The sequence below is a fragment of the Aphelocoma coerulescens genome, chromosome 11 (genome assembly GCF_041296385.1).
Source record: "Aphelocoma coerulescens isolate FSJ_1873_10779 chromosome 11, UR_Acoe_1.0, whole genome shotgun sequence".
Lineage (NCBI taxonomy): Eukaryota > Metazoa > Chordata > Aves > Passeriformes > Corvidae > Aphelocoma > Aphelocoma coerulescens.
In genome coordinates this window covers 17,737,943-17,761,527 of record NC_091025.1, presented here as the reverse complement: position 1 = coordinate 17,761,527, position 23,585 = coordinate 17,737,943, and the positions used below count along the sequence as shown (strand labels likewise).

At 39.9% G+C, this 23,585-nt stretch overlaps 1 protein-coding gene across 7 annotated transcripts in view; it reads left to right on the top strand.

Annotated features, from left to right (window-relative positions):
- The window catches only part of CDH8 (cadherin 8), a 361,598-nt gene that overhangs the window by 225,973 nt on the left and 112,040 nt on the right, over nucleotides 1–23,585 (top strand). For all 7 annotated transcript variants that reach the window (XM_069026620.1, XM_069026617.1, XM_069026621.1 and 4 more), the window contains one exon: nucleotides 72–334. In XM_069026620.1, coding sequence (XP_068882721.1) covers nucleotides 72–334 — 263 coding nt within the window. The remainder of the gene's footprint in view (nucleotides 1–71; nucleotides 335–23,585) is intronic.

Below are 23,585 nucleotides of genomic sequence, written 5' to 3'. Positions count from 1 at the left end.
ATGATGAATTGGATTGCTACAGTCTGGAGGAAAGCAAAATAATAATTTCATTTCTGTGGTGATTTGCGTAGCTTGTGGTACAATGCCAGAAAGACTAACGGAAATGCTTATGGATACATGGACTCCATTAATAATATTATGGATTACTGTCCTTCCTTCCATTTATATGGCTCCAATGAATCAATCTCAAGTACTACCAAGTGGATCCAGTACAGGACTAAAAAGGCTAAATGAAGAACAAAGAGTTTTGCATCGTTCCAAGAGAGGCTGGGTTTGGAATCAAATGTTTGTATTGGAAGAATTTTCTGGACCTGAACCCATCCTAGTTGGCCGGGTAAGGCAAGATTTGGTTTCTTTTTTTCTCTGAATGTATAAATGTATAGCATGAGGTCTTCAGTAATTCGGACTCTTCTACGGAATTTAAGGCTGAGGTGCTTTGTGATTTCAAAGCTGTTCTCTAACATCCATAGATGTGTGCTTTAAATGTATGTGACTGTAAGAACGTGGTTTCCAAGTTAGCTAACCTGCTATTTCCAACAAAAATGTGCACATTCCATTTGTCAAAAAATCCCACAAGCATGTTCACATCCTTTCTTTTATATCATTAGTCACCACTCCTCACCTCTGTCAGCTGAAGATTTTTACCAAAGCAGCTCTTTGTAATATGTTCCTGTGCATTCCAAAAGGTTGTTACACATATAGGTCATGTTCTATCTCCAGTCTGATGAATCAAATAGTTTATGCATTGAGAATTTTTAAAAACAAGAACCAAAAAGCAAAGTGTGGACTATACAGCAAATTATGATGTCCTAATTTACATTGAGGTCTATGCACACATATGGAATAACGTTATTGCCAGGGATTTTGTAATTTACTTTCAAAGTTAGGAAGATAACACAGGGAAAATTATAATATTTTTCTGTGTCCCAGCTTTTCTGCTGCCCTGAAGCTTTGCTTGTTGCCATGCATTAGTTTATGCTGTATCTCAGTGTGTTACCTCCAGTCAGTGAATCAGCCTTGCACTTGTATGAGCGAGCCATCTGTATCCACCAGGGATGAATTATCCTTACAATTATTCTTAGAAAAGAATGATCTGTTCATAAATGCATGTTTGGCAGTGAGCAGGTATAAATACCTAATTGTTTATCACTAAAGTTCAATTCCCTCTGAACAACTCAGTGCATTATTGTCTTATTAGCTGGTTATTGAGGTTGAGTAAAGAAAAATCCAGACAAAATTGTGGATAACAGCCAATTTCATGATAATCTTGGAATTTCTGTGGATAAATGAATAGCATATAGTATAATATAGGGACTGGCAATAGCTCTGTCTGTTACTGAAGAGAACACAGATCAAGTGCATTCCTAAATCTTCCCTAGTGTAGCTACTTTCCAGGTGAAACTCAGGGTCAGAAGGTGTAATGATCTTTCTATTCAGTGACTTTTGGTGCTGTGTCAATTTACATTTATATCAGGTATTTCATATCTCTTCTCATTTGTTTCTCTGGGGTTAGTAACGTATCTCAATTTCACAGAGACAGCAAAGAGCATATTTCACGTCTTAAACTGTTTTATTCAACCCATTCTTTCTGGAATATTTTAGTCGAGCTTTTAAAATTATTTTGAGTAGCTGGGAAAAGTCCTGGGTTTGTACTTAGTAGTATTTTGATTTTCAGGGTATATCCAGGTCTAAATATTACTACTATTTTAAGGGGTTTTTTTGTGATTATATTATCCTGAATTGTTTGAGTCATTGGTGAATAGAAGTGGGTAGGTTAAACTAAGCCAAACCAAGGAAGACATTATCCTATCTTCTGCTGGCATTTTAAATAGAATTAGCTAAAATGCTGTGACAATCTATTTGTTGAGACTGCTGCATAATTAAAACACTGCATGTTACAGACGGAAATGAGCAAAAAGTGAAGTTTGTTCCCATAGGGGGAAATTTTTGGTTTATCCATGAAAATGACTTAGAATATTTTTGGAACCCTTCTCTCTATTTTTTTCTCCCTCTCCAGAAAAATCATCTATATTTCTGACTTATTTTTCTTTCCTAAGGCTTGTGAGTACTGAGAGTGCTTTCAGGCTGGTGTGTGCTCAGTGGGAGCAGAGGTACTCCACAGCTTTCAGAGCTGCTCTTAATCCTTCCTGACTGGAAAGCAGAGACTCCCTCAATTATAGTTCTTGGCAATCCTTCCCAAAACTTAAAGGGTGTACAAAATGTCACAAGCAAAATGCTTTCCTTCTCGGTGAAGTTGGGCTGTGGTTTGTCCTCTGTCACCCTCATTGGTTTCTTATTCATTGCAATTTAAAAATAACCTCCTTTTCAGAATTTGCAGTAGATTTGCACTCACCTGGTTCCTCCTCCCAGCTTTTCCACTTACACTCTTCCTCCAGCCTTTGAGTTTTTCCCCTGCCAAAGGATTTGTACACCTGGGGTATCTCCTTCATTCTGGGACTTTATTGACTATTTTTTCTGCTCTATGTCTTACCTCGATTTTCTTTTTTCTTTTTTCTCCAGACTTTGAATGAAGGACACTCAGTAAAACAGGATATAGTGAATTAGTGCAGAGAGGCTTAACATTGTGGAGAGAGTGATATCAAACAGCTGCCCCATTTTTGCTGCATTTTCTGGATGTAAATGTGCTTTTGTGCCGTTACAGAGGCAGTACTGCTTGCATGTGCTTTTTACATGTTAAAAATTCTAGTAAAATCTTCAAACAAATCTTTTATTTGGTGGTTAATTGCTTCAAAGGAAACATTCTTCAAGCAAATCTAATTATGTAGATCTTGGTTACAATTTTTGTCTCTACACTGTTGTAGAGTGTGCTTTTCATAGTCATGTATGATTTGTACAAACATTTAATTAGGTGCTTTGGAAACTAAATATAAAAATAAGTTTTGCACAAACCAACAATACCCACACAAGCAGAATTTGTTGTATGTTCTCAAAGGTACGTTTAAAACCCACTGAAAATTCAGCTCTTAAGAACTGCTCAGAATAGAACTGATATTTAAATAATGGTTTTCGTGTTAGTGGGTGGAAAGGCACTGAGTAGAAGCATTTGGTCCTAATGGAATTGATGGAATATATCAGCAAAATAAAACTGAAAGCTGAGATTAATTTTATAGAATACAAACAGAACACAAATCACTTTGCAAATAAAAGCCTGGATGTGGAGTCTGTGTGTTCCTCCTGTTGGTTGAAAAGCTCTCATACCAAAGTTTGTGAAGTGCAGAGAAATTTAGCAAAATGGGATTACAGAGGTCTGTAATACCTTTTATTAAACTGCTCAGTTTTTCCAGGAGAAACAGCTTCCAGACATAAAGACTCTTCTCCAGAGTTTTAAGTGTTGCAGTGCAACTGCACACACTTCAAAGGTGCTTATTCATTGCTGTTTTGCATGGATATAGAGTAATAAATGTATTCCCAGTGTATTTGCTCTAATAAATGAAATAATCTGGGGTGAGACTAATAGGAGGAATTAATGTGAACACCTTTTAAAGTGTGGTGTTTTTCTTCAATGACTCGAGTAAAGGACCAGAGCAAATCTTTTGCTTTCATTCTTGAACCTCTTAGAATGAATTTGAGCAATATGCACTTTTAATGCCAAATTTTGTCATGATGTGTGGTAGGATCAAGCTCAAAATAAGCAACTCTACTTGAGTTCCCACATCTGTAAAGTAGTTCTTTCTGAATTTATGGGATTTCTCTATGAAATGACACAAATATTCTAGTTTTTCTTTTACCTTTCTTGGATATATTCATACTGCATTTATTTTGCCACATGATATTTTCATAGAATCATGGAATATCCTGAGTTGGAAGGGATCCCCAGGGATCATGTAGTCGAGCTCCTGTACCTGCCCAGACACCCCACGAACCCCACCCTGGGCATCCCTGAGAGCAGTGTCCAAACACTCCTGGAGCTCTGGCAGCCTCGGGCCGTGCCCATTCCCTGGGGAGCCTGGGCAGTGCCCAGCACCCTTCCTGTGTCAGCTCTCCATCCTCTTGTTCCAGCCTGTCTGTACATCCAGGGTGCTCCATCCATGGTGCAGAATCCAGCACTTGTCTTTGTTAAACCTCACAAAGCATGGAGAGAACAAAAGAGAGAATGAAGGCAACAGAAGTTGGTTGTTTGTGTTTATGTTCTCTGGCTTGCCAATAAATGAACCCAAATTTAGGTCCAGACACAAAAATCCACTAGTGGTCACTCAGGCTGGTGTTGTCTGTGTCACGGCACTCCACTGGGAATAGTTTCCAGGTTGTCACAGACCTTCCACAGACTTTTTTGAATTTCTCTGTTTTCAGTCCCAAAATAACATATTGCCTGTTTTATCCCTGTGAGGAGAGATTTGGGAATTTTGGGAGCAGGGCAGGGAATAGCAGCCCCTGTGGCACATCTGTGTTCCTGGTCCAGGCCTCTGGAGAAGGTGCTCTGAAAATCCTGGATGGGAGGAAACCAGTGAGACTCTGATGGTGAGACTTAGAGCCAGCTTGGTCAAGTCAGCTCCTTATTGTGGTGAGCTCAGGGAGGCGTTTTCCATCTGTGACTGCTTCTGAATTATGTGCTTTGTGTCTTCTCACTCTGTTAAACACAGGTTTTCTTGTACGGCTTGTGGGCTGAGGGAGCTGGGCAACTTTTGCTGTTTGGAGCAGCAGAGACTTTTCCCTCGATTTTTGGGACTTGGGTTCAGGCCTTTAGAGGAGAAATAATTTTCTTGTAGGAGGAGCAGTGGAGAGGCATCCTGTTTTCACAGTGAAGTGCTTCAGGCTGAGCTACTATAAAACCCAAACCTGGAAATGCAGAGAGCACTTACAAATAGCTTGGAGCTGTATGTTCTGCATTATCCATGCTTTATGCAATCCTTGATTTCTTCACTAACATGCATTTTCTGTCTTCACCAGGAAATGGTAAAATGTTATGTGTTTAAAATCATGACTAGTTCTGTTAGAGCACAAGCGGTGCAAACAGGTGAAGTAAAGAAGGTTTTAATTAAACAAGTTCCTTCCTCACATTCTGCTTTTCATTCCTGCACTGAGCTTGTGATTATGATGGCTGCCTAAAAGCACTGTTGTAGTCAAGTGATGCAAACCAGAAATGTAGATAACTAAGGTTAGCAGTATTTTGAGAGATGAATTACAGGCTGTTTCACTCAGTGGAAAAAATCCTTGTGACATGTAGGCGTAGCAAAATCCTAGCATAGGTTTCATAGGGTATAACACAGTCCTATATTAATGCCTTGTTAAAGTTTTCACAGAACAGCAATCACCACACCATATTAGGTAGATTCTACCCTTTTTTTTCTAATACACACTTGTATGTTTTTTCTGTGGTATAAATGCATACCATAAAATATTCAATATCTGAAATGTTGCAAAGTCAACAGTGCCTTCTGAGCTCTAGATTTTTGTTGTTGTTTTGCAACCATAATTACACACTAATTTTCCTGCTTAAGTTTAATAAACTCCCAGAAGCTGAAATGTATCAATTATTTTGCTACTGTATTCTTTATGAACAATAGTAATTCCCCCTGCCTTGTGTGTGCTTGCAAGGGAAGAGGTGACTGTGTACTGCACAGATTGCTCCAGTTTGCATGGTCTCAATCAGCTTAGTAAGCAGGAGTATAACTAGCTCTAAGAAAAACTCTCCTTAGTTAAAAGCTATTGCAAAGACAGTAAATATAGCAGACAACATTTTGGAGAAGTCTGATAAAACTAGTGGGTTTTTAACAAATATTCCTGAGCCTACACAACTTTATTTGTTTCTTTTTAGCTGAGAACAAGTTCCAAGAAGAAATTTAAATATAAAGCATAAATTTAAGCAAGGACAGTTTGACTGACCCAACAGTGTCTACATTTTCTACTACAGTGTAAAAACTATTTTACTGATTTCTCTCTGAGTTAAGAAAGAAAGCATATCTCCAGACACTGAAAATCTCATTTCTGTGTATTTCTGGGACTATTACTGAATAAAGTTGAACACTTTCATGCTTCTTCATCTCCAGCCTGGGGCATGATAGAGCCACAATTTAAGCAGAGACACAACTTAAACCCCTTGTACATCAGGTATAGAACAGGACTGGTGGTAACTTCGAAGAGATGTTTTATCAGCTACTTATGAATCCAGCATCTTAAAGGGTCAACCTGCAAAACACCAGGCGTCTCCTCAGCTATCTATTTTCTTTCATGAAGTGGGAAAAGGTCCATGATGGGAAGAATAACTTAAAAGTTGGGCAGGGGTTTTGCTGTTCAGTTTTTTTGTCTGTTTTGTTGTTGTTTTGTTTGGGATTGGTGGTGTTTTTTTGTTTTTGTTTGGTTTTTTTTAATTTGCTTTTTTTTTAATAAAAAGGAGTGGTATCTGTTACTTTAGCATTATTCACTTAAATTCCTTTGTCGTGTTTTTCTAGGACCATAAAGATTTCTGATATTCTGAAAAAAAGAGTAGCTAATGTTGAGCATTTTGTTTGTTTGTAAAGAATTAGAAGATTGTGTGCTTTTCAATATATTGATCTGAACACTTTCTCTGTCTCTCAGGGAAATGTTGTCCAAGTATGCATGGAAAATGCTGAAGTGACAGTATGAAAAATTGAATGGAGTCTTCCCCATGATATTCTGAGATGCCCTATGATCATTTAATCTTTCCAACATTGCTTCGGTAAATGGTTTTCAATTTCTACCTGTAGGGCCCACCCCTCGTGCTGTCAGGATGCTTCAGTTCCAGTTGTCAATTTAACTACCAATTAGTGCCAATTGTGAGAGGAGATTTTGCTAAAAGTTTGTCCTTGCTGAACTTGACAAGCATATTTCCATCCATCGATGAGCTCTCAGGTAGCTGTGATTTCCCAAAAGTGCCAGAATGTGTCTTTCAACCAGTAAAGTGAAAGGGAGCTTTTATTGTTCTCGGGTCCTGATAGGAAATTCCTCATTTGCCGTGGATTTGTGTAACAAAAACCTTAATTTTGTATTAAAATGAGACCAATTCCTTTGGTGGCTGTAGGCTTCCAGTAAGAGCTACGGAGCTGAAGTGGTGATACCTCAGGAACTGAGCCACACCTCAGAAAGGCTTTGTAGCTCATGGGCAGCACTGTATTTTTAGGATGTAATAAATATACAATCACAGGAATCACAAGAAAAAATAAGCTTTCAAGTGAAAATAATGAGAATGAGTTTGCATAAATTTTGTTTCTTGAAAGTTCTGTTTTAAAAGCTGGGGTTTCTTCCTATTCTGGCAAAGTCAAGGAATAAAAAGGGAGCTATAGTATGTGTGGTGCAACAGACCAAGGAATTCACAGCTGAGGGTCTTTTGTTTGGCTTTTGGTTTTGGTTGTGGTTTTGGGGTTTTTTTTGACAAAGGCAGGGATGTTAACGTTGGGCAATTTACGGTGTCAGTTTCATTACAGAAATAATTTGCCTCAAGAAATATTTTAGGCAGTGTTTAAAGGTAACTGTTATTTGCAAACTATATGTGAGGCATGTAGAATTGAAAATAAATGCAGATTATTCTCCTAAAGATATTTAGGCAAATATTAATATGTTTGAATAGCCTCTCGGTGATCCCTGAGGAACACCTGTAGTGATACAGAGCAATTTATAACTTTCCTTTTTCCTGAGGACTCCCTCTTAGTGTAAAAATTCCCCTGCAAGGATTTCTTTCAAAGCCTTTATTTTACAGCATTCATGCCAGCAGCTAAGCAAAAGTAAGTGTAGCTCTCCCTGGAGACTGTCAATGGCATTCCTGAATTAACCGCAGGAATCATTAGGAGCCACAGAAGACATCCCTTTCCTTGCTCCGGGCTCTGAGCTCAGTTACTGTTTCCCACCCAGCCCCTGGTGAGCAGAGGCAAAGCTGAGGTTTGTTCCAGCCTGGGAACATGCTGGAATAAAAGGCTGGTGAGCAGAGGATCACTGGAGGCGAGCAGCAGCGCTGCAGGCACAGCCAGCAAAAGGGATTTCAGAGCAGTTCAGAGGGCCCCAGTCTTTTGCTGGTTTCAATGCACAAGCAATGTTAGCTAATTCTCCTTCCCCTGGCCAAGGGAACTGCATGTGCAATAGGGGTCCTGCTACCAGGGAGAAAAAGGGGATTTTAGTATGGGCAGAACTGGTGGGGGACATCCAGCTGTCCTCAGAGGACAGAGGAGGTGAGCCAAACCACACCTCTTCCATCCCGTTATTTTCTAAGGTCATCATGCCACGAGCATCATCAGGATCTGTGACGTGTGGTACACCCAACCTAAGAAGTCAGGATTTGAAAGTAAATGGGCAAACCCACTTTATTTTTTCAATTAGTTTGGGATAATCTGCAGCAGAATGGGTGCAGCATGGGCCTGTGTATTAAAGGGTGATGCAGAAGGCTCAGAATCTCATAGTGCTCACCTCAAAGAGCTTAATGAAAATCTGCCATATTTTTACAGAGTAAGTTTTCTAAATGGAATTACTAACACACCTGCTATCTTGCTAGTCCCTTTTCACTAGTTCCTTTTATTTATTTTGGTTTTTTTAATTCAATATTGCCTGTTTTTCAGGTCACCTGTTTTCTAATTATTATGCAGTCTAAAGCATTTCACATAGACCATTGGCACACTCTGCAATTCCTGGTGTTGTCCTGCCGTACTGACAAGAAAATACAACATCCAGAGGCAAAAGGAAAATGCTTGTGTTTCTTTCTTCACATAAAATTATCTGAAACAAGACTTAATGCCAACACGATATTTCCAATTTATTCATTTATTTCTGCTAATTAATGGGTCTTGGTTATGATGTTGGCCGCCCCACATGAATTGAGAGCAGGTGCTGATCTAAATTTGCAAGAACTTTTTATTGAGTTTTCATATGAACAAATAGAATTTATTTTAATCATTTAAAGCATATGCCAGGATTTTACTTGGTCTGTAAGACCAAATGGATATTTAAACCATGGGGGTTTTTTAAGAAATCCCAAAGTAAAATTGTTTCTTGTGCAAATTTTTTAAATGTTGTACATATCCTCAAAACACACTCAGCTACAGCAAAAGAGGACTGATGCACTAAGTAGCAGTAAATGTGAAAGCTGTTAATGCTGCCATTTAGATACAGAATCCTCAGCTAAAATTTTGATCTGTTTTGTTGAGTAGGGGACAATTCCTGCCTCAAAGCTGTTGCTGTCTAATTGGGATATGTGATTTATTAAAAATGGAAATGAGATATAAAAGGAAATATGTGTATACTTCAGAATGTCGAACAGAGGGCTTACTGGCCCAGTGGAGTTATCATAGCTCAAAAGTAAAGAAAGGAAATGGACTACACTAAATTGTCAGGCAACATAAAGCTTCTCTTTCTGTGTAGAAGGCAATGACACTGATCATTCCATTAAATAATTATTTTGTGATTGATCTAAATTCTGTCCTTGCAGAAGGCCACCTGCTCATTACTGCCTATCACTGATAAGCCAAGGAATGCATGGAACTGAGCAGTCTGTATGCAAAACCAAATATTTGGATTTTTAAGGGAACTTTTTCAGTAAATGTTTCTATCTAAATGAAATGCATTCTGCACAAATCCTGTAGCAGGCAATTCTCTATGGAGCACAGACTGATGGACAGTAAACTAAAACTTTTCTCTGTCAGGCTGGACGTCCCCTCTGAGGGAGTAGGTTCACTGCAGTGCTTTGCATGGGGGATGAAATGCAAGAGTTTCATACTCATAGAGTGAGAGAAACCATAGCATGGCTGAGGCAGTATTTATTCCACAGACAACATCTATTCAGAATGCAGAATACATCTGTTAATCCTTCAAAGTGCAGAATAACTGGATAAAACGATACTTTTCCAAATCTAAACCAGGCAGATGTGGCTCCATTTTCCAGTTTCACTAGGCATCCAGTCCATCCTAATGTATTTAATGTAAAGCTTAAAATACAGTTTATGCAGGGTCTCGTGGAGCCAGGGAGGTGAAACAAAGAGCACTGGCTACACTGAGATGAAAACTGGTGTGTCTGTTATGTATGCACAGGCTGGTAAATGTGTAAGGGAATATTAAAAGAATTTCTGTTAAGAGGGACCACAATAACCAGAAGGGCAGGTGTTTCATTAGGGAAATTAATTAATTGTTGCTCCTTCTGGCATGAAGTAAGCATAGGAACGCAAGAAAACCACAGCACTTGGGTGGCTTCCTCATCATGTAGAATGGCCACACTGAGGTCACCCTGGATCTTCTCCTCTGCAGGCTGAGCAATGCCAGCTCTGGCAGCCTTTCCTCCCAGCAGAGCTGCTCCATCCCTCTGATCATGCTGCTGCCTCCTCTGGGCTCTGTGCAGCAGCTCCAGCTCCTTCCTGTGCTGGCCCCAGGGCTGGGGCAGCTCTGCAGGTGGGGGCTCAGCTGAGGGGCAGAGGGGCAGAATCCCCCCTCCCCTGCTGCCCACGCTGGGGCTCAGCCCAGGACAAAGTTTCATAGAATGGTTGGGTTGGAAAGAACCTTAAAAATCATCCAGTCCCACCCCTGCCATGCCCAGGGACACCTTCCACTGTCCCAGGCTGCTCCAAGCCCCAATGTCCAGCCTGGCCTTGGACACTGCCAGGGATCCAGGGGCAGCCCCAGCTGCTCTGGGCACCCTGTGCCAGGGCCTGCCCACCCTCCCAGGGAATAAATTTTTTTCCAAATAAGCAACCTAAACCTAAATACTTCAGTTTGAAGCCATTCCCCCTTGTCCTGTCTCTCCCGGCCCTTGTAAATAGTCTCTCTCCATCTTCCTTGTGGGCTTCCTTCAGGCACTGCAAGTCCACGTGGTCTGACCCTTGTAATGTTCGTGACCTTTCCCATTCTTTCAGAAATGCTGTTGAATTTTTCTCTAGTAACTGTGCCTTCACCCTCGATGCAGCAGGATTGGGAGCTGAAAAGGAGAGAGGAAAAAATAAAAGAGAATGCACTGAAGGTAATTTTGTACGTGGTACCACCTTCTGCTTTGCAATAAGAAAAGATTTGCAGCCACTCAGAAATCCTTTGTTTTATAATCTCCCCTATTGATCACACCTGTATTGAAATCCTGATCATGGGAGCTCAAACATTCTTTGCTCAGGCCGCTCAGAAATAATTAGGTTATCATTTATTTCATCAGGGAATCAAAAAGGGGTAATGAGACATCTTTTAATCTTTAAAAGTGTTTTGTCATTCTGTGCCTTTCCAATGGAACACTGGTCTGCATTCTTTTGGAAGTGCAGATTGCTCGTTAGGAATGTGTGCGATGAAATAATTTAAAAGATGGAACCTTCATCCTGTGTATTTCTAAATCTCTACTCTTTTCAATTGACTCTTCATATGAAACATTTCTTTTTAAGGATATTTGGAGAGGCATTAAGTGGTTTGGGTGCTAAATCAAAGCTTATAGGTGTTAATGATGGGCCATGTAAGTAGGAAGAGTATTCTTGGGTATAACCTGTCACAGCCAAACTGGGGAAGGTTTGTCCTTGCTACTGTTCTGGCCTTTTATTACAAAGAGCAGGAAGAACAGTCAATAACCACTTATTAATGATTTTCTCTGTCCTTTATTGTAGCTTTAGGTACATTAGGCTCTCAGTAATTATCTCATTCATAATCCTCCATAACAAGTAATATTTTCTGCATCTTGTGAAGCATAATTGGAAAATATTTTCTTTGGATGTACACTATTTCTATTCCCTCTTTAATATAACTTTCCCCAAGAGTATCTTGCCAAGGAAAAATGAGCAAGCATAATTTTATACAAGTAATCAAATCTCTCAAATGTTGGCATGTTTTCCTTTATCTCCCTGGGACCAAAAGCTAACCTTCAAATAGACCCAGGCATTAAAGGGGAGAATTTCAGCACACAATTAGAACTCAAATAAGCTTGTGCAAGGCAACTTGAACAGAAGTGCTATTTTGAGTTATTAGTACTATATTTCTACTACAGAATATTCCATTTGATTAATATAGAACTGCAAGGGAGCATATATATATATACACACACACACATATTAGTTTAAGTGCATGTGTTGTGTCTTTGTGTATATATAGGTATGTCTAATGCATTATTTAAACACTGCCTTACAGCAGGAGTTTGCAGGCTTTCTAAATAGTTCTATTTTTGCCCGCTTAGTACTCCAAACCACATCTTGAAGCAGGTTTTATCTTACTGTGTTGAGCAAAATAAATGGGGGTGGGGGTGGGGGGGTGGATAAAGAAAGAAATCACCATGTCTTTAAATTCCATTCACTTGTAATACCCACCAGAACAGTTCATTTATTCCAAACCTTCTGACACTGGAGGGGGAGACAAGGAAGCCCTAAGGGACCGCAGATACAAAGCTCAGGACTGGTTTCAGGCTGAGTAAACACTTTAATCTGTGCTGGACCTACAGTGAAACCTTTCAGCCTCCATTTTTGTTGTGGAATTCTCATTTCTATTCTCACTCATTTCAGTGTCAAGGGCTCTGGTGAGTACAGAACCCAGGGAAAGATGATACTGAGAGAGCATTTGAGTCCCCAGATGTAAATAATTCACCAGGACTCTGGTAGTGTGTAACCCGGCAAGATAGCTGCCATGTTCACTGTGCTTAAGCTAAAGGAGACTCTAGATGGCTCAGGGAAGATTTTTTTTTTTCTAGTTTAAAAGTTTGGCTTGACTTTAGTTGCATATTTAAATGCAGCAGTAGTCTTATGTTGGTAATTAAGAGTTTTATGGTGTGAATATGACCATTTTTTAAGACCAGTTTTTGGATTATTTTAAATTCCATTTTCAGTTAGCTAGTTTATTCCATGGCTATCCTATGTAAAGTCTGATAATCGAGGTCAGAATTTGGTTTTTTATGTGCTTGGGTCAAGATTTTTCTATTTTGCATTACCATCAAAATATCCACTGAGTTCTTCCAATTATAACACTTGAATTCTAAGATAACATGCTTAGTGAGTTTTTTGTTAATGATTGTCTTAATTTACTGTGAAAACATTGGTAAAAATGGGATATTCAGTACTTGGCTTTTTAAATCTGGTGCAAGTATGATTAAAAAAACTAAAAAAAAGCCAAGAAAGAATAAAAGGCCTCAATACAAAAGTTATATTTTTAACCTGAGTTGAAACAGCAATGGAGATGAGGTAACTTGGCTAAGAGTTGTGATAATCTGTTGGGTTTATTTGCTGATGGAACAAGCTCAGCTCACCTGTCTCTGTCTGGAATTTCAGCCCAGGCAGAAACCAAAGCTTTGGTTTTGACCGTCTCCTGAGTCAGGCTCATAGCTCAGGCCAGTATTCCTTCTCCAGAAGAAAAAAGACCTTCTTCCAAGGGGTCCTGACAGTCTGAGATGGTGGCTCTGTTCTGCAAGTTCTTCCCTTTGCACAAAAAAAAAATTAAACATCATGAGCTAAATCAAGAGCAGGGATAAACAGAAAAGGTGTAACTTTGGGGAAGGGAATTGAGAAGGGTGGAAGCTGCTGTTCAGCTTTCTGTCTTGGTGAGAGGAATTTCAAATACCTGCCTACTTATACAGTAAAATATTGGGTGGGGATATTGTCAGCACGTTTCCTGTTTCTCTGAAGGTTGGCTGTGGGATTCTGTCCATCAGGCCCTCTGTGAGAGGGTGTGCCTGGTTTTACACCCGGGTCACATGGAAGGCTCACATTTGTGCAAAGTGATGGCTGGCAGCTCTTTTCCAGCCTGGAAAAAGGCATTTCATTGTTTCACAGCTAGAGAGAGTTCAGGTAGAGCTGCTGAAGCTGCTGGTGGATTTCTAAGAGTGACTCTCAGAAGCCATCTGCCAATGTCCAGATTAGTGCTAGAGAACTGACCTCACCTGGACCTGCGAGTTAAATGACCTGGGAGTTGCTTAGGAAATCAAATTTTGTCATTCTCTGATGGCACTTCTTCTTTGTAGGTGAGGTGACCTCTAACACTCCTTATTTCCTCTCAATATTCTTTGAACTACACCTCAGTCTGTTTTATATGAAGCTGGGTTTAACATTAGTCAGTGTTTCTTGTGAAGCTCCCACAGACTTTGAGCCTGTCTGTAAATCAGGCCTTGCAGATAAAAGAATGTGTATTTGCACACTTCGTCAAGCCTTAGGGCTGGATGATGTGTTCAGTTTTTAAAATACAGCTTTAAAATAATGAAAAGCCCCCTTTAGAGTGCAAAGGCAACAGCAGGGAAGTCAGAGGAGTGGCACATTGCCTGGCACGAGTCAGAACATACACAGTGACGCCTCTCTAAAGAGCTGCTGGGAGATCTTGTACAAGTTCTGCAGTATTTGTTGAACTAGAAACAGTATCATGCACCTTTTCCAGTTGCATTGTGCCTCCCTGCTACTGAAATGAGCTTCCACAAACTTCACTTCAGTGTATTTGACATTTTTATTGTGTTTTGTATCCTTTTGTCCTGTAAAACAGTGTCCTTTGCACATTCAATTCGTTGTTCACAGGGTCAGCTTTAAAAGGTTCAAGAACTTAGTGGAGCACTTCTGCTGTAAGAGGAAGCAACCTTTGCTCCTCATACTTATTTTTCTCCTTCTCTGCATTCCTTTATGCTGATAAGGAAACTGAAGTTTGAGAGAGATAAAAAAATTTTTAAAAATCCTTTGCCATTTACTTTCAGTTTGTCCAAGTGCAGCATATCTGTGCTGACTCCATGTTCAGCATTATCATCAGGACAGCTTAGGCAGTGGGAAGAAAGGATTGTGGGAATAGAAAAAAGAAAGATTTCAAAGGAATTCATCTTTATTTTTTTTTTTAATTGCCCGGCTGTACATTGTCATTTAAGATACTAGTCAACCTCAGAAATGGATGAGACTTTCTCTGTTGGAAATTAGAATTTCAGAAAATTAGTTTCTTTCTAAACTTTGGAGAGTGATATTTGAGATGAATAGAGACTCTGTGCTGTTGTATTTATTTGTTTATTAATCTTCAATTCCATTATTCTTGGAATTCTCTTGGAGATCAGTGAAACATTGGCATTACAACAAGCACAACTTTTATTACTGAGATAATAGGCAGGTCTGGAACAGGGACCTTGCTGCTTCTCTGTTCCTCTTAGTATTCATCTTAATTCATCACACTGGGTTCACGTGGCATAAAAATGGGATGCACTTCACTGAAAAAATATGAATATATCCTCAGAAATATGCAGTTGTGTGTACCCTGAGATGAGAGAGTCACTTTTAGTATCTATATTGGCTTTTCAAGCAGCAGTAAAGGAAACTCTGCAATAATAACCGAGCACTTGTAACTGGCAAACACACTCCTGCAGTTCAGAACTGGAATATGAATGGGCACCACAGGAAGTTTGCCCATTTCTGATGAAAACAGTTTTTAACAGCATGAATTTATGAATCTACTCAGTGCAAATGAGAGTTTATTATGCTGAGAGTCCAAAAATGATGCTTCATTTATTAAATTAATACAAAAATTGTATTCAGATAGTGTTGGAGAGTTTTGTAGATCTTCCTGAATATCAGAGCCGAGGCTGAAACCATTGACTTGGGTTATGGGAGGTAATGGTGAAAACAGGACGAGCTGCCAAAAACTTCCTATTCTTTGCTTGATTGAAATGAATGTGTATTTGGAACAGCACCTGTCACAGTTTCCCAATCTGTGCGCTAGAGAAAATGATGCTTTCCCATTTTGAAAATTCTGGGTTTGTTTAATGAAAGCTTTTTTAAATTTTTTTTGCTCTATAAAAAAGCTTTTGCTCTTTTCAAACCATTCCTCCACAACATGGGTCAGCTGCAGTTAATGCTGCAAGATTTGAAGCATTGGCATCATCATTGTAGTACAGTCTGAAGTAGCTTCAAATTTCCATGGATATGGCGGAATTTATAACATAAAATTCAGGCAAATTTGATACCTAGTGCCACATAACTCTAAGGCTCATTGCCAGGTTTGGATATCTAGTCTGCCAGCTGTACTGTGCACTGCCCAGCTCATTCAAACCATATGCCTTGAGCAAACAATCAGCAAAGTGTGTTAAAAGCTCTGAGAAGTACCACATTAGCCATACGTCAGCCAGCTGCATGTCCTGCCCTATTAATTTCAATAAAGGCTTACCCCTTCAAATCTGATTTTTGGATTTCTTTGTTCTAAAAACATGGCTTAAATAAAATCTGTGCATCTGCAGTTAGGTTTACAGCAACAAACTCAGTCTATCTGCAAAATAATATTGAAATTCTGGTTCGGTTTTAAAAGTTTCCCTAGAGACAGAAGAACCCATTACAATCTCTTCTGTAGCTGGAAAAGAAACAGTCACTCATGAGCACCCTAAAGCCTTTTGTAGCACATATTCTTCACACTCTTGAGGGACTCTTGCCCAGAGTAGAGTGCTCAGTCTTGTGCCATAAGAAAACTGAAAAATGTATGTATTGCTTTTCCTCCTTTTGTTGGATTTGGCTGATGCTCACCCTGCTGGAGTCACTACCCTGAGGCTGTTTGCAAGAGTGAGTCAAGAATACACTGGCAATAATAAACATGTAAACTGTGTATTTGTATGGCTTCCTACATCCGTGAGGCACTGCTTTGTCTCTACACCTCTCTGTATTTGTTTTATGTGCCCTGGTTAAAATGGATTCTCTGGTGTTTACATTTCTATAGCCATGGATGGTTATTATCTACATATTAGAAGGGGTGAATATGAAAAAAATGAGAGATAGCATCGCCATTGTGACAGGTACAAAATACTTTTTCAGGGTCCGGGGTGGTATTCTTTTAGATTCAATTTTGTGGGGTTTAAAAAACACAAGAACAATGCATATTAATAAAAATGTTACAGCATCTCTGAATGGGAATGAAATATTTTGCTCCAAGCAGTCTTAGCTAAATAAAAAAGGGTAGCAAGTATATTGTGAATGAAACATTTTCATTGCTGATTCTTACCTACATAGTCTTCTGCTTTGATCCTCTGAAATGTTTTATAGAGAGAAACCAGTGTTGTGAGTGCTAAGGCAGAACAGCAGAGCAGCCTACTGGGGTTAGTTGTCTGTTCTCCACAGTGCTCACAGTTAAGCCAAAGTGAGGCATAATTAGGCAGGTAAATTCAATCTACTTTCTATCAGTCAAACTGGTTTATACCATTATTAATATCACCCTGCAATGTTAGGCATAAAACAAACAAACAAACAAACAAAAAAAAAAAAACCAAAGAACTTTAAATATTAGGGGTAGTAGAGAATCAGACAGACTTTTATTGTTTATTTGACTGGAGCAGCTCCGTGCCCAGCACAGGCTGAGGGAGCCGGGGCTGCTCAGCCTCGAGAGGAGCCCCAGCTGAGAGGGGCCCTCAGCCCTGGGTGTCCCTGTGTGCGGGGAGGGCTCCGAGCAGGGCCCGGGCTCTGCTCCGGGGCCCAGCAATGGCACCAGAGCCACGGGCAGGGCCTGAGCCCAGGGAGCTCCCCCTGCACAGGAGGCAGAACTTCTGCCCTGGGCAGGGCCCAGCCCTGAGCAGATTGTCCAGAGAGGCTGTGCAGTCTCCTCCCTGGGGATATTGCAGAGCCCCATGGACACACTGCTGTGCCCTGGGCTCTGGGATGGCCCTGCTGGAGCAGGGAGGTGGCACCAGAGGAGCCCCCATGGGCCCCTCCAGCCTTTACCTATTTTGTGTTTTATTTCTCTGTTGATCCGTGAAAGTTCTCACAGTAAATACAAATTACAAGGACACAGTTCCACTCTACAGGGCTTTGACTGTGTGCAACAGATGCAACACAGCATTGTTTATCCTTTGTTGCTGCTCATCTCATCTCGTCACAGACCTTTAATGACTTTATTGGGTAGTTCATCAACTCAGCTTTCAGTTTACTTTTTCCTTCCACTCGAGGTCATTGCAGACAGAATACATCTTGAATTGGCACAAGATATCTCACTGTTCTACATAGCTAAAAACTACTAAAGCTCCTTCTCATTTGTACAGTAGTTCTGGGTGATTGCTGTCCTCCAAATTCTGGTCCCCAGTATTAACAATGTCAAACATGGTTTGAGACAGTGGCAAATTCTTGGAGCTTTTACTTTTTCTTGTGGTGGAAAGGCCAACAGTCTTTTACCAGGTCTTGATGGTGGCTATGAAGTCTTCTGGCTTATGCAGACTTAGGTCTGCAGAGACATAATCACTGATATAAATATGGGTTTATAAAGATTGCTTCAAGGTTGGGGATTTGGCTCCCTGCAGAAGAATTCCTCCAGTGTTAAACTTATACTACGCTGGATGAGAGCCAACAGGCTCTAAACTTGCTCTTAAGAACCTGAAGCTGGGGATCTTTTCAGAGAATACATCTGTATTGTTAATTTGCACCTTGAAGGAGGAAATTGACTGGAGAGTTGGTGAGAATGAATAAATTGATTCACAGTGGGTTGACAACTCCCTGTGTCTCACTTTCTGTGAAACATCTGTGGGTGATGCCACCACAAAACTTGACTGCTGGCTCGCAAGCTGGTCTACTATCAATATGTGATTAAAAACCTGTTACTCAGATACATGAACTGGATTTGTGGCACTGTTTTCCAGATTACTTTGTCTGACTTTGCATGGGTGATAAAGGGACTGGAGCAGAGCAAGGAAAAACCTGCTTCTTCAAAAAATGTCATCTCTGCTGACTCATACATGTGCAAGTGGAATAATGCAGCAGAAAATCAGCCCAGACCTGAAAATAATAATTTATCAAGAAAATATTTTTCTTTATAAAAAGTTTTTTTTAATAGCTTTAGAGACAAAAATAATGAAGATGAGTAAGTTTTAGCAAGTATTACAAGGTGAAATTTCTAGCAACCAAATCATTAAATGCATTCATTTGTAAACATCAGTGATGGAGATGACAAGTTGTATAGATCACAATTCTTCTCTTCTTGTTGTGAGGAGTAATGATTTATTATTTGAGTAATCATGCAGCACAACACAGGATTTAGATTTCCCTAGAAAAAGATTTGCAATGTTTATGAATGTATTAGTATTTCATCATTAGAAAATTATGAAGTCAGGAAGAAAAATCATTAGTTTCTAAATGTGATGCTTGTACACTGTATAAAGCTGTAATGTAAACCAGACAGGCAGACCTGTGAATCAAATGCTCTTGCACATCATATATGAAAGATTTTCCTGATTTGTTTCTGCTGTAGACAAAGAATACTCATGTTTGTGGCACTTCAGTCCATGATGAAGGTACAGAATGTACTCAGAAAAGCATCCTTATTTTGAGCACACTTAATAAGTAGAATTGCACTGTTTGGCTTTCTTTCATTCTGAAAATTGTCCAGTTTCATACAAAGATTAAATGAGACAAGAGACTCAGATGTCCTGGCAGTCTACACTTGGTGCTGAAGAATGAATGGATTAAATACATTAAATTCTTAGCCAGTATCTTTCTACAAAGGAAAACATAACATTATGCAATTACACAATATGGGCATTTTAATTTTTTCAGCCCTTGTAGAATCTGCCTGTGGATTCTTTCCCCCCCCAAACAGATACTATTGTAGCTTTGTTCTAAGGAGCAATTTCCCACATCACAGCTGGTCATCAGTGAGGCATTGTAGGCTTAATTCCACGGCTGGCCTTCAGTGAGGCGTTGTGATTCCCTTGTGCTGCTCCGTGCCAGGACACACACTCGGTTCTTGATGCAGTGAGGAGCGTTGGATGTGGATTTGTTGGGAGCACAAGCTGCAAGTTTGTTTTTTCAGGCTAAAGGGAAGGACTATTAACCACAAACTCTAGAGCCTCTGATTTTATAATTGGAAATCAATTGGGCAAAGCCTAGTTTTGCATATGCGACCTCTTCCCATGACTGTATTCCAGAATGGTTTTCTCCTGAAATGATTTGCTTAACAATTTTACATTAACAGCTAATCTATTTGCAAAATCAGTTTGAAGTACTAAATTACCTGTGTGCTTTTGGTGACCACATAGAAAAAAAATGTTTAACCAACATGGAATTATCTGAATGGTGGTTTTTTTTGTAATTTACATTTTAATCTCATTGTTTATTTGCTTTAATTAAAAGCCATCACAAAAGTTATTGGCACTGTGGAGTTGCAGTGACTTTGGTAAGGGCACAGTGGGGCTGATTACATCTGGAGTTGAGATTGTTCTCTTGTGTCCAAAAAGGGTAAAATGCAGCTCAAGTGTGTTAGGCCAGACGTTGCTAAAAGACTTTTACTCAACTGATTTGGCCACCACGGGCCTGTGTGGCGGTGTGGACTCATTTCTGTCCTGATTACCCTGATATTTGGGAATGCTCAGGTGGCAGGGATATAGAATTTCCTATTATTACATTTCCTATTATTATTTCTCTGGTATTGTGCACAGAGAGCTGTGTAGCTCTCTGAAAATGTGCCTGGCCAGTGTGTTCAATAACAATGACCTTCAGATTCAGGGCTGGGGGAATAGGACCCCAAATCTGTTTTGTTTGCTAAAAGATGGACTATAAAGCAAACTGTAATCAGTGACAAGTCCTTCAGGGGCCAGAGTGGGACCAGTGTTATTTAATATCCTCAGTAAAGACGTAAATGAATGGATGGAGCACATGGATTAGATCAGAGATTAAGAAAAAACTTATTGTTCCCTGGGAGGGTGGGCAGGCCCTGGCACAGGGTGCCCAGAGAAGCTGTGGCTGCCCCTGGATCCCTGGCAGTGTCCAAGGCCAGGTTGGACATTGGAGCAGCCTGGGATAGTGGAAGGTGTCCCTGCCACTGTTGTTTTTTCCTGTATATACAGTGCTTGATTTTATACAAACATATCAGCATGGCAATGTATGAAATATGTTGCTCTTCTGGTTAATTTTATGTTGGAAATGGAGAGTTCTTTCCATGTTAGAGGGAAAATTTCTAATTAATCACTCAGTAATTTTTTTTTATTTTAATTTGCAGTAATTAATTTACTGTAGTGGTAGCAACTTATATTCTGGGAAGCAGGAATGAAGAAATAATCTAATGAATCTTCTCCTTTCTGCCTGAGGTCTCATTATCTGTGCAAGCTTATTATTTACTACCCCAGAGTAGTGCTGTTGTAAAATGTGCAGGAATATCTGAGATTTGTGGTATGATAGGGCTGAATTGAATTGAATTGGATCTTAGTAACTGCAGATGTGACTGGTTTCATCTTTATCAGCTTATCTAAGCTTTTGCACTGGAAGGCTTCTGTCAGTTCAAAGCCCAGATGCTGCCTGGTTGAGCAGAGCTAAACTATGGTAACACTTCTTAGCCTTTCAAAAATAATTCTAATTTTAATTCAAACATATGTACTACAGAACTTGGAGGAGTTTAGATATGCATCAAGTAAAAATTCCTTTCCGTTTTTATAAAATAAGGAGGCACAAAAAAAAGAAAAGAAACATATCAAAGCTCTTGAAGTTTAATTTTAGCTGTCTCCAGAAACGCTGCTTCTTTCCATGTGAACAAATATAATTGAGTTCTTTCCCCATTCCCTTGCTTTAAAAAAAAAAATCACTAAAATATAAATCAAGATTTAGCATCAAAGGGCAACTTTGTCAATACAGGCATTTGGGGAAATTCTTAGGATGTTGGAATAATTATAACATTGGATTTCTGTTCAGCACAGGGATAGACAAAAATCTGCTGCTCCAGAGCATAATGAGATATCTAGTTCATTTCTGCATTTGAAATGATGGCAGAGCCTACAAGTGCAGCATGGATAAAATGTTGTTTGGTTGTTTTTTTTTTTTTCCTTGGGCTTTGGTTTGTTTGCATCTCCAATTTTGATAGTTTGTACTTCAGCTGGACATCATGGCACGTTCAGAGGAGAGCTGCATACTTTCTTTTGATTGCATTCTTTCAAAGGGCAAAAAAACGTGCCCGATACGGATCACAAATACATCGCTTCAAAAAGAGCCTCAAATTTATGGCTGGAGATTTCTACAACAAGAGCAAATTCAGCCTGATTCATTTACTAGTGAAATATATTCAAAGCAATCCCAGAAAGGGCTGTGCACAGGAATGGCTGGGTTTGTGCATCAAAACTTGTAATCCAAAATCCTTTGGCCAAGGTAGGATCCATGAAAGATAAGCAGGAAGAAATTATTAGGAAGAGACTGTTAAAGAACTAAGGAGATCTCAGGTCTAATAATTTCTTTTCCCTTCCCAAAACTCAGTCCATCAGCTTTCACACTCCTATGTGGTATTTGCCATTTATTTATTTTGACTCACCTCTTAATGATATCCTAAATAAGGTGAGAATACGTTTTGAAAATATAATATTCTGATCCCTGGAAAAAAATAAGCAATCAGATCGCCTGTAGTGTTTGTGGACTCAGCCTGGGGTGATGAGAGCAAAAGTAATAAGTCCAGGAAAATGCTTGTGGTGCCTTAGAGATCAATCCGTGGCACCAGTGTGACCCTAAGGAAGGGATCCTTCATCCAGAGTGTCAGCCTTCCTGTGCTGCAGCACAGTCCTGGTCAGGACTCTCAGATGGGTCTCAGAGAAAGCAGCAGGATGTTCCCTTATGCACAGTGCCCCAAACGATGGGGAAAAAAAATGCAAGATAGAAAAAAAAAAAAAAAAAAAAAAAAAGGAGGGGGGGGAGAAAAAACTTGAGAGATCTGTTTGAACATGTGAGGCCTTGACACTGTGGGGTGACCCTGTCACTTGGCAGTGCCCAAGCACAGCAGTCAGTGGTGCCCGTCTTTGCCAGAGACAGCCTCCTGCTCTGTGCTCCGTGTTCCTTGGGACCTGACAACGTGTTTATTGATTTCCAGAGATGTTTTCTGGGGGAAAATTATTGCCTTCACAGGTGAGATTTCTCTGTGCTCACTGTGGATTGCTGAGGAACTGGAAGGGACTCGTGTCACTGGGAATGATGTAATGTGATTTAGGAGGAGATAATATGGGGATGTTTGTCATCCTGTGATATAGCTCAAAGATTTTCATTATAAACGACAAAAAAAGTAATAATTTAAAGGTCTTTCTAAATCCTACACAAGAAGGGCTCTCAGTAGCTACTCTAAATGTGGAATTTACTCCAGTCTTAACTCTTCCTGCTTGGATTATTTATTCAAATTGTGAAGAAAGATGCCAAGTCATAGTTGTGACGTCCTTTATTACAGACACACAAGACACAATTTTGTTTGTTAAGATACACTAATAAGAGATCTCTCAATCTGTACAACTCAGGAACACAATCAAAGATATGATGTTAGAGATAAAATAGTATGTACTAGATGAATGATTAGGATATGGTTACTTAGCTTCTGTTAAATTGAAGTCTGGTGGCAACAGGCTCAATATGAGTGACCAGTGGGGGCTGCAGCAAAGAAAGCCAACAGGCTGCGGGGTCATACCAGCAAGGGCATCAGCAGCAGGGACAGAGTCCTTATCCCACTCTGCTCAGTGCCTGCCAGGCCACACCTGGAATGCTGGGCTCACTTTTTTCCCTGCTATGCAAAAAAGAGGTGAACAGGCTCTAGAGGGCCCAGAGAAGAGCAACAAAGGTAATCCAAAGGCTGGGAAGCTGCCGTGCAGGGGAAGGCTGGGAGGACTGGGTTTGTTCAGCCTTCAGAGAGGAAGGGTTAGGGGACAACTTATCACCATGTCCCAACATTTAAAAGGCAGCTGCAGGGAAGATCTCAGAGCCATGGATTGGCCTGAGTTGGAAAGGACCTCAGAGATTATCCCATCC